The 12,033-nt window shown below is 40.6% G+C and overlaps 1 protein-coding gene across 1 annotated transcript; it reads right to left on the reverse strand.

Annotated features, from left to right (window-relative positions):
* Positions 1-2,370: 2,370 nt before the first annotated feature.
* Positions 2,371-9,664, reverse strand: ntmt2 (N-terminal Xaa-Pro-Lys N-methyltransferase). The gene is made up of 4 exons (XM_030050140.1): positions 9,466-9,664; positions 6,381-6,553; positions 3,620-3,872; positions 2,371-2,627 (listed from the first exon to the last, which is right to left on the reverse strand). Exons 1-4 carry the CDS (start codon positions 9,662-9,664, stop codon positions 2,371-2,373), a joined length of 882 nt encoding a protein of 293 aa, XP_029906000.1.
* Between the last annotated feature and the right edge of the window lie 2,369 nt (positions 9,665-12,033).

Genomic DNA, 12,033 nt, shown 5'->3' on the forward strand with positions numbered 1-12,033 from the left:
TATTTTGATAGATTCCATCTACAGTTAGTGCTTTGGCTTTGAGTGCAATTGTTCCCAGCAGTGTTTTGTATGTTTAGGCAATCATGCTTGCCCTGAACATGGTGTTGGTCACTGTGTCCCCCGATGTTTGCTGTCTTCCCCCTGTCTGTGTTAGCTGTGTGAGATATACTCAGTCTGGACCCAGGCCCAAAGCTCTGCTCTGCTAACGTGACTGGACAAATTAGTGTTACTGCAGCTAATATATTCAAACTGCTGCCGGGCGGCTGCAGAGGACATTGAGAAGTATTAGAAACGATAGCTTTGACTGTCAGCGACGCTAACCACTCCTGAAAAGGTGACAGCACATTTGGCTGCTATTTGCCGGGGGAGAAAAAAATACCTACAAGTTTAACTTTGGGGCATTTTGATCTTTAATTCATACGGGATGTGGAAAATGTGTATGGTCTATTCACATCTCAAAAGATTCATTCTGACGAGAGAAACATGCCATGGAGATCATCTCACGCCATCGTGCCTTCAGCACTTTGATGATTTTGTACTTTTTCAGGGCCAGGCTACTCATTGACAAACTATCCTTTCATAAAAGCTCAGGGAGAAACAACTACTCTGCGCTCTTGTAAGGCCGGGCACACCACTCCCGTCGAGCGCTTACGCACGCAAATGTTGAATATTTGAGGCGACTCCTGGACGTGTTTTATGCAGACAACATCTGACAGGCCTGAAATGAAGCCAAGGCAGATATGAAAGCAGGCACTGTCTGTCAAAACCAGGAAATAATCACCCCCCATCCACCTCAGGGGCCCAGCTGAAAGTCATTAGCCTAAACAATGTGCTGCTTCTACTGTTAGTTTGAAAAAAAAAAAAAAAAAAAAAAGATAATAATACTTAGGAGTATTACCATAACCATTTGAGAGGATCTCAATTATCTCATGTTTTTGAGACCTCTCTGTGGAGGATTGCAGCTTGGTCATTGTTGGGGGTGTGGATACCCTGCACTGTAGGAATATTTAGGTAAAATTGGTCAGCAGTTATGTCCCAGGCTTGATTATAATAGCTAACAGTGATTACCCATCTCTAATCCTATTAGCCTTTGTTTGGAACACAGGATGAAAAACATTATCTATGAAAGAACATTTCAAAATTCATAAAACTACATCCATATGCTTACTGAGTTTGCAATTATGCCAAGGCATTTTTCTTTTTGAGAGCTGGGCCATACAGTAGAAAAACAAAGCCCCAAGTTAGTTAACCACTTTACTTGAATTTAAAGAAAACAAATATATGGTGCACCAAATTGTATTGTCATTGCTCCAAATATTGCTTGAAGAATTTCACAGCCAGCCAGTGAGACAAGTTACAGATGCATATACCCGGTTTAAAACTGAGCTGAAAAGGACTGCACAGGAAAAACAATCAATATTAAAAAAAAAAAAAAAAAGAAAAAAAAAGAAAAGAAAAAAAACATGTATCTATGAATTGACATTATTACAGGCAAAGGTATAAAACACATACTTACATAAAAATAAAATTAATATGTACACCTGAGCAGCTGAAGCAGAGTGGTTTGAATTTTTAAGGCACAGACTTAATGCAGTTGTTGCTGTGATACAACTAAGTAATTATGTCCTATATTTGAGTGAAGTGAGGAAAAATTCTAACTTCTCTTCAAAAAAAAAAAAAAAAAATCTGATATAGATTGTGATTCTTATGTGTATGCAAAATGGTATTTTACAAACACACACATAAAATAACAAAACTAGTGTGTACACTATTTACAACAAATTACATGCTGCAGTCCTAATAGAACAAATCAGTCACTCAAAAGAGAAATCCAACTTGAGACCGAATCTCCATATGTTGTTTCCATGATCCAGGCAGTTCAGGCGTGAGCGAGCATCTCCCACAAGGAGAAACCAGAGAAGCAAAGGCTCTAATCTTTGATGTCATCAAGATACAAAACCTGGAGGTCGTCCACTGACAACAAATTACAGGCTGACTTTGTGGACGCATGGAGTGTTTGTGTGATCTCTTACATCCAAGTGAGCTTTATTTCATTTTAGTGCTAACCAGAAAACGTGCTCCTATCAGCATAAAAAACACCCTGGGCACCAGCCACTAAGCCGGTTTTCTATTCACTGTCAAGCAGCTCCAGGATTTACTTCTTGATGACATTTTTTCATGACTTTTGGCTCGGTTGTGTCCAGCTTTCAGGGGGACTCGTTCACAAATCAAGACTTAACTGACCAGCAACATGGGGATAACATATGTGAATTCAGCCTGAGGGTAGATTTTCCTTTTAATATTCTTCGTATGGAGCAAGCGGTAGCCTACTTTCTACAGTGTGGTATCCTGTGATGACACCCACTGCTACTATTTCATAGCAATCATCCAAACGGGGACAATGGCGTCAGGGAATCCATCCTGCTTCTCAACAGCCAGGACTTCCAAGCCGGCCTTGGAGATGATGCTCCGCATGATGTCCAGGTGGCGGATGATGCTGCTGTCAATGGGGTCCAGTTTGCAGCCCTGCCGCGCCATATTGTCCTTGATGATGATTACTCCATTTGGGCGGAGGCTCTTCTTACAGCGCATCAGGAAGTTCAGGAGGTCCTTGTCTGTTAGGTGGCCTGTGTGGGGAGATGGGAGAGAAACTTTGAGGAAAAACAACAACAACAAATCAAGCAATCAGAAGTGAGATAATGAGATGTAATACTTTCTTTACCCCTGTAGGCAAACTCTTTTTCTTGCCCCTTTAAACATAGAAGTAAAAAGTCAGGGTTTGTCACAGAACAGCACTCATGGAGATGGTAGGGATTCAGGGTTGTGCTAAGTGGGTGGATGCTTGCCAACATGGAGGCGTGAATCCTGTTACCTCCGACTGGAGGGTTGTTTACCTACTTTCCATGTCTGCCCCAAGAGCACATGAGTTAGTGTGAAGCATAGTTTGTGACACACTCTTTAGGATTTATCCTGTATTGGGATGTCCTTGTCCGGTTTGGGTCTTTGGTCAAGTTGGATTAAAGAAAAAAATGGAATTTTCACAGGCAGTAATCATGGAAACTAAGTAAATCACTACGTTCTGAAATAAAGTATGTTGTTTACAAGTCAGAGAGGGTCCACCCAGTGGATGATGGGTGTGAGTATCTCTCAGCAAGGAGGACAACCAGGAGGAAATGAGGTGAGAGGAGGGGGGAAGACTTGGAGGACAAGGAGGATGAAGCCAAACAAGGCAATAATAAAGGCACTACCTGAAATATCCTGCCACTGAGAAGCCACTCCTTTCACAACATGAGACATCAATACTCGCCTTTCCTAATACTTGAGCTGGGCAAAGACTCTGTCTTCAACAGCCTGGAATTGCTGTGTCCACTACTGGCAGCAGCTTTTATGGAGATATGTTAAATTATAAATATATAAATTAAATTAGAAATATATATGTTTTATTAAATAAGGAACTCACTGCTGAATTTCTTTGTATGCATGTGGCCTTCTGTAGGCACTTGCAAATGAAATATACACAGGAACAAGATATATGTCTATAAAGAGTACATACAAACACACACACGCAGACAAATATATGCACACAAACGTGGTCGACTGCGATGTCTGTTGCACTTACATGCAACCCACTGCATCCAGATGACGTCGTACTTCTTGGCTGGAGGTGTGAATTCTTGCAGGTTGTAGCAGTAGTACGTCTCTATGCGGTCAGCGTCTTCACCCAAGTACTCCTCGTGCGCATGGAGCAGAAAGTGCTCCATCATGTCTGCCATCTCCATTTTCTCAAACATGGGCAGAAGGACACCTTTTGTCACACGGCCGATCCCACAACCACAGTCCAGCGCACAATTCGTACCAGCCTTACCAGGACCCTGAGGTGCAAAAGATGTGGGCAAACACAGGTCAACCCGAATTCAACCACAGTTACACAATGATGAAGTATGATAAACGAGGGTAAATATTTGTTCTTATAATGTGTGTAGCCATGAACATCATATTTAAATGTGTGTGTCAATTACAATTTGCCAAGGCATGATAAAGTTTGTTAAATGTTTAAAGTGTGGGTAAATGTTTGTAATTAAATACATGCAACAATAAATATCATATTTTTGTGTATATGGAAATTATCAGTAAGGTGAATTGGAGATTCTTAATTTCCCCTTGGTGTGAATGTGAATGTGCTTGTTTGTCTGTTTGTTTGTTTCCCTGCCTTCCACCCAATGAGCACTGGGATAGGCTCCAGCACCCCCCGCAACCCTTACTAGGATAAGTACTTTGGAAAATGAATGAATGAATAAATGGAAGCTATCATTTGATAAAGTTAATTAAACTTTGAACATTTGGGGAACATTTTTGTAACATATCGTATGCTGCCATGAATATATTTAAATGTTTATGGCATGCACATAAAATGTAGATTTCAGTGTCATTCAGTGCTACTTATTGTTACCATATCTGTAAGTCATAGAAGGGGTGTATTTATTTTCTATGTTACCAGATGTCTGGTCTCTGTACCTCAGAAGCACCATGAGCCCAAACCAGCAGAGCTACAGTACCTCAGGGCAAAGAAACTGTGAACTTTAACATGGAGGAACAAAAAGGTGCCTAGCTTGAATCATGCTGGCTTTTCTTCCTTTTCATTTGGTATTCTGACCTCACTCCAACCCCTCTGGATCAGGGGGAAGTCAGGGCCCCAGTGTGTGATTGTATGAAAGATGGGGCCCTGAGGAGCTCTGGGCTTGTTAGAGGAGGCTTCCTGGTTTTGGTGAATTACTGCCATATTGCTCTGTGCGTATGTACTTCAGTTTAACCTGGATGTACTTTAAATCTCCCTGCTACACTTATTTTTAATGGAGATGTCATGTTAAAACAGGAGCTGTTCACAGCCAAGGAAGAGTGTTTAGAAGAGGATTTTGTATAGCTCAGTGCACATTTGCACAAAAATTTGTGAAATCAAGTCCTTGGATATCTTTTGGTATATCACCATGGCACCTCGCTTTCAAGTAAGGAGTTGAAAGTGAAATACCACACAACCACAGCCGCACAAATAAACACCAATGCTCAAAACCAAAACACCCCTCAGTGGCTTAAGCCAGGAAAGCAGCCCTGTTTGAACCAAACACAATTCTTCTAGTCTTTCCCAGTGCACGTTCTGCTCCAAACTCAACAGGGACATGTACACAGGAACTAGATGAAACTGTTCCTGGAATGGCGTCCTGAACCTTGGATTAGGTAATACGGTATTACATTTCAAAGGGTCAATTCATCAAGATTGTGCTGTTAAACTCCATGACACGGCAGCGGGAATTTATTAATAATGGCAAGAAACATACACAAGCTAGAAATCATGTGGCACTTCACTGGTTGGAGTGTAATTATGGAAAACCCTTGGACTGTATATGTGTTGCAACCTGTGCGATACCACTATATCCATGGATGCAAATAATGTGTGTGATAATAAGTTTCTTTGACTTGTCAAGTCTTCCATGATGGACATAATCAGTAGCACGTAAGTATAAATAATACTGAGGTGCCGATCAGTACTTACTAACAGTATGTGCTCAGGATAGTGTAGTACGGGTAGAAGCAGTGAACATGATATCACAGTTTAAAGTCATAGGCTCTGTATTAAATTTGATGGGTTGTGTTTACATTTGCAGCAGAGGCAATGCTAGCTGTTAGCCCATTTGCTTCTGTATTCCCTTTCTCAAAGTATCCAAATCCTTGCAGCTTATAATTAGAGCTCCTGCAGAAATGACCCTATAAATAACATTGTCTCTAGGCCAAATGCATTCCCCTAAATTAGCACTCGGACTACCCCCTCCAAACACTCCAAAAATTGTTACACACAATCACATGTAATAGGCTCAATTATACAGTTCATTATAATTCATCAAACTTCATGAAATTTTTGATAACAGGAAATAGTGACTTCTTGCCCAACAACCCCCTTGTTCAATCTGAGCAAATCACTACAACAACAACAACAAAAAAAGCACCGTAGTACAAAGTGATTAACAGCTGTTGGCTCCACTTGCTATGTATGGGTGTGTTTATAGGGCTGGCACTGTGTCTCTGCCACTATTAGATGCTGCACTGGGCCCCTCCTAACACATGAGAGAAGATGGAAGACTTTTAATACTATTTGGGTGATGAAATTGCGGTCCAAAATAGACTCTGACATCGTTACATCTTCTACTGTACAGATGTACAGTAGTCTGCAGACGCATCAAAATGCATTTATGACAAGGCGGAGGTTCCCAAATGTAACAGCAAGTGTGATTCAAATCTGTTTGTGCTACAATAGATGTTGTTATACAATAGATAACTTTTAATCCATTGCACTCTCGTCCCTGAATTAGTATCTCAGATAGACTCACCACAAACCTCTTCAGAAACTGTCTGGAGCCTTCTAGATCAATGTTGGAGATTTCCACATAATCTCCCATCATGCCCTCCTCTGACGCTGGGACGTCCTCGTAGAACTGTTGAGCCCGGTAGTAGAACTGTTTCTCGCCTTTGATGTACTCACAGGTGACAGGAAAAAGCTTAACTGTCAGGACACAGGGAGGGACACATACGTAACAGAACACAGAGGGAACAGATGGCGCTGAAGACTGTGTATGATGGTGACACATTATATTTAAAAGTATGATAGTAATCTGATTTCGAAAAAAAAAAAGAATTGCAATCTGTTCATTTTCTGAATATGGGTCATCACTCGTCATTAAATTGGATTGCTAAGATAAAATCATTATGCAGTTAGTCGACAAATGGAAGATTACAGCCGAAGTTCAAAAGTCACCCAAAGCAGACAGATTTCATTACCAGAAGTTGAAATAATCAGAAATCTTATCAGCAATCACAGTTTTCAGCAGGTAATCAGTAATATGCAAGAGATTATACCCATATAGAAAGCAAATTTTCCATCCCTGGCTGAACAAAATGTACAGCATGACATTGGACGGCTATCAATGGCAAGCATCAGTGTTGACAACCTCATAGGAAATGTAGAATGATAATTGGATTACTACAAGACTATAAATAAGGGAGGGGGGTGCTATTCTAACCCTATGTTCAGCTGTTATAAAGATGGGATAGCATTGTGCCTTCACAACTGTCTCTGGGTGACTGATTAGCAGAAGATTAATATGACGGGGAAGCTGGAAAACACAAAGGATTTATATTCACACACAGCTGAATCCATAACAATTTGGATCGTGGTCTATGCTTTTGACTGAACTGCATTGTAGGTGAACTGGGTTGCACTCATTTCATTCACTCATGTCAATTAATATACTGATGTACTCTGGGACGTTAGAAACTTAAATGGCTTTTTAAGCGTCTAGAACTTTCACTGCCTCTGTGCCTTTAAGCTGAAATAAATCCTGCAGAATCAACACACATTTCATAAGGCTTAGATGACACGTTCCTGCTGTGTGAGGGGGGTCAAGAGGGAATGTCTGTTTGCTTGTCAAGGATGTCCAGTGGCAGATTTCATGACACCATTATGGAACATTAAGAGGGGATTCATTCCCAGCAGAGCGATTTTGTTCGTGCTAGGAAGATCAAGACCAGGCAGATATCCAGGAGGAAGATTTAAACACTCAGCTCCCGAGAATTGCGCTAAAACCAAGACGGAACATCTGACCGTACATTTCAAGAACTTTCCGCTCAAGCGCCCACACGGCTAAGAAATGTTTGAGAATATCAAGGCATCAGGTTTGGCACAGACACTGGATTCTGATAGGAGATAGGAACTCAGAACAGGCATGTACAGTCATGTGACCTCATAGCAAGGTCTCAGAGGGAGGGTAAGTTTAGAAACACCAAGCAAGACCAAGAAGGAGGGAAGAAAGCGTGAGCTGTGAGATGTGAGCCGTGAGCCGTCAGATCCTTCTCTGCCAAAGACGTGCCAATCTGGAGCCACCGTGTCCCTCTATCTCTCACCTTTAATTAGGCTATTTCACTAGAAGCTGCACGATGACTCTGGCATGTGACCCATTTGCTCGAATAAAATTGGTACAATGTGTACCAGTTGTGATACATATCTACAATATGAGTATAATGTGAGCTGGTATGGGGGTCTAAAGATTGGTGTTTCAGTGTTTGTGCCTAAGCTTTCATCTGTTGGCATCCCTCCAACAAATTAAATTTATTTTAGGTATATTCATTTCCTTTGAGTGTTTCCATATTTGTCATTGACATGGGCTTATCACTTGGGCTTTATCACGGACTCGTTAATATTTATTAAGACATATAAAGGATATTTAAAATCTGTCACTGCTGTTCGTAAATAATCTAACCACAAAGCTCTGACTGTCATGAATAGCACTGACTGACATGAGTTAGTGTTTTCATGCTTGACATGCCAGGCCATTAATGGGCCTTGTATCAGGTTAGTGGTAAGAAAGTCAGCCTTCGTTGAGCCAAAGTGACCAATAGGTCAGGGATCTCTTCTTTCTGTAGTTTGGTGTTTCTTGACGGGCAAGTTCACCCCCTGGACAGGATGTGAGCTTAACTCAATGTTCACACCTCCAACAAGGTAGTACACTGTCATGATTAAGGAAATTTTATGATCAGAATTCATTAATTACTGTCATAACAAAACATTTTGTCCCTGTGCTTTCAATATATTGCATATGTGACAGTGACATCAAAAGGAACAGCAAGTGCAAAAGTATAAAATCGTGTAGTAAAGAACAAAATTCAACCCAACACCACATTCTTACATGCAGTGCAATATATGAACTTATGACTGTCACTTAAGCCCAAAACAATGGCAAATCAGGCAAATCCTTGGACATCTTGGCATAAGGCACCCATATCAGTGCAAAAACTTATTTTTGTCAAAACATATTTTATCTAATGATAACAAGTGCACAGAGCCTGTTGTCATTTGCTCAAGGTATGGATGCTCAGTGCCCTTCCTCAGTAGCGCTTCCATAGATCAAGCAGCCCAAGAGCATCATGTACACTTTGTGCCAACAACAGTGCATACAGGATGCTCATGGGGCTGCATCTGCCATTTAATACAGTAACACCACAAAGAAGCCTACTAACCCACAATGGTTACAAAATTCCCTTTTGAAGATATTTATGCATGGACAGTCCATTGTGTCATAATTATAATTCTGTAACAGAGACAGAAAATTCAGATATTTGTTTCTATACAGATTTTGTTGTGGGTGTCTCTGCAACATGAGTAAATGGTATTTTGAAAGACTTTACATTTTTACATCATAATGCCAAAAGGGCTTTTGATTTGTAGTTGGTAAAACCAAAGGGCAGCACATAAGACTTGCCCTTACAGTGAGTGTGTGTTGCTTTAATGCTCAGTCAGTGTTCCCGTAACTTTGGTCAGTCCTTTCTTGGGTTAAGGGTACATAGTAAGGTGCTGGTAATCTTGATTTTTTTCATTGAAATTGATGTGAAGCTGGAGCTCTGACTGGCCCTTCTCCTTACCCAGGGGTATCTGCTCCAACAGATAGAGGTAGCTGGCAAAGAACTCATTCCTCAACGTATGGTGCAGATGGAAGGACATACTGTGGCGACACATGGTGTCATCTGTCTCCTTCCAGCGATCCCTGAACGCTTGGTGAGCAGCCTTGTACTGGACGTTGAGCGATGAACTACAACTGTCATCTGTAATTGAAATATCCATATTTACTGTATGTGGTCTTTTAACTTCAGCGAGCAGTGCTGTTATCCATAAAGTGTTTGACTGAGCGATGGGACAAGAGTGTAACACAACGTGTCACAGTGTCTGTGTTGCTCTGGCTGCTGCTATATCTGTCCAGCTGAGTAGAAGTCTCTGCCAGGTTTGCCGAAAGTGATCAGCAGAGATCCTTTTCACGGGGCGGTGCTCAGAAAAGTCCCACCAGATTTACAGATCACCTGCTAGAGACACCGGATTTGGAGGGATGAAGGAGGGGGCCGGGGTATGGAGGGAGGGAGAAAAAGGGAAGGAGTGTCTCTTTTAGAAGAAGCCTTCTCCCTCAGGAGTTAACAAGCATGCAGGGAGGCAACTGAGATTTCAGGCCACAAATACCAGCAGCACATAAGACAGCCTGCAAGTCCGACCTCAAGTCCTTACCACCATATAATGTGGCCCCTAAAATTAGCAACGTCTTCTCCTGTTTGTATACATGGTGTTCATTTCATGTAGGCACGGTGTTCTTCATGCACTTGAACAATGGGAGCTAAGTGACAGACTAGACTCCAAGTAATCTTTATTGCTGCGTATACATGCCCAAAATGAATATGTGAGTTTTTCCCTCTATATCTACAGTACAGAATGAAGGAATCTGGGTTTAACTGGTCTGTATAGAAATACTCAAGGAGGACAAGTAAACACTTTGCTGATTGGGATCATGGTTATACATATAAGTACTTTTCCAAGTGTTAATGCAGGCTCAACCTTTGCCCCCACTGTCTTATGGATAGCCACTGTGATCACTGAGTTGGTTTGCAGTTCAATTAAAACAGCTTTTCTGATGTAGAACATGGCACAAACCTCTGACATAGACCCAGACTATCTCCACTTGCTCTTATAAAACCGATTTTCATGAAGTCATTTGCAATGCGGAATATTTTTGAACCCCAGCACAAATAATATTCTGATGTATCCGTCACAGGACAGAGACTAAATTTAGAGCGGTGACATCAGCTGTCACTTAGGCGGCCCAAATGGTGCTGAGACGAGCAAATACTTCCTGCCGTTCAGAGCGAATATGTCAAATGGATCATTTGTTTCTCTCTTTCAGACCATTTTTTACTCAGAGTTCACGCTGACAGTTCTTAAGCCATGAGTGAGCTCATACATACCGCTGCTGAGACTATCAACAAGCAAAACCAGAAACGGACATAAACAAATAATTTTGCAACAGTCTGTTAGAAAATGTTTCAAGTGGCCATTGTTAAGGCTTGTTAAGTCATACATTTTGTACTTTGAATAACTTTTAATATTTTTTTGCCTCCATGGAGCCTCAAATGTTGGTACATGAATGCTGAAGTGATAAAGTTCACTAAGTGCACTTTGAGCTTACAATATTATGATGCTTAAAGGTAACATCAGTCATCATTCTTCGTATATCAAAACTGCCTTGAGTGCAAAATAACATTACATTAAAAAAAAAAAAAATTATTGACAAGCAGCAATAAAAGTTTTTTTTTTCTTTTGTGGCAGATTGAAGTACTAGTTTTAGTAGATGTTTACAAAAATTGGAAGTTGAGCTTATGATTATTCTAGCTGCAATCAAGATGGAAAGGCTTCTTGAGGCAATACAACTGATTAGTATGAAAGAGTTAAAAAGGAGAGAAAAAATGTGCTGCCAGCAGAGGCTAGGAAAAACTCAAATTGCTACAGCTCTCATTGCCATTGCAAACTCATTTGCAATACTTTGCAAAAGCTGATGCATGTGACAGACACACTCTGAACTTATACACAGTTTTGTCAGGATAATGGTAACCATAAATAAAATGGCTATCAACTATTCCAGTCAGGCCTGAAGAACATTCAGTCCCTTCAGTCCAACAAGGTTTGACTTTAATTTATGTTCTCAGTTAATCCATAAGTCACAAAAGCACTAATATAGCCACTTAATGAGACTTTGAATTCATTTGAAATTTGAAGAAAACCCACTTGCTGAGCTGCTTTGATTAAAGCAGAAACAGTCAAGGAGAATTTAACCTAACACCAGGTTGCATAACATGCACTAATATGTGAAATCATATCCCAACTTCACATATTTTTCCATGGCTTAAGTTCATGTTCAGTGTTACCTAATGCTGATTCAACATGTGCCCTCTGTGACTTAACCCTGCAGCCGGGGCATCCATCATGTCTGTGACACCAGTCCACTCTAAAAGCAGCACAACCAGTACTGGAACAGTTTTAACCAAACTATTTTATTCTTTGTACTAGTTATATCAATATTTTAAAGGTTTACTGAGACATTTTTTTTTTTTTTTTTTTTTTTTTTTTGGCAAAAAATTACTTTTACAATAGACTACAGAGACTAAGAATAAGTG

The sequence above is a fragment of the Myripristis murdjan genome, chromosome 4, assembly GCF_902150065.1.
Source record: "Myripristis murdjan chromosome 4, fMyrMur1.1, whole genome shotgun sequence".
NCBI classification, from domain to species: Eukaryota; Metazoa; Chordata; class Actinopteri; order Holocentriformes; family Holocentridae; genus Myripristis; species Myripristis murdjan.

What these genes read in the sequence shown, in the direction of transcription:
- ntmt2 (XM_030050140.1), bottom strand. Translation starts at nt 9,664, where the DNA reads ATGGATATTTCAATTACAGATGACAGTTGTAGTTCATCGCTCAACGTC. An exon ending in AGTTTCTGAAGAGGTTTGTG is followed by an intron (nt 3,873 to 6,380) that starts GTGAGTCTATCT and finishes TTTGCACCTCAG; the next exon opens with GGTCCTGGTAAGGCTGGTAC. An exon ending in CTGGATGCAGTGGGTTGCAT is followed by an intron (nt 2,628 to 3,619) that starts GTAAGTGCAACA and finishes CTCCCCACACAG; the next exon opens with GCCACCTAACAGACAAGGAC.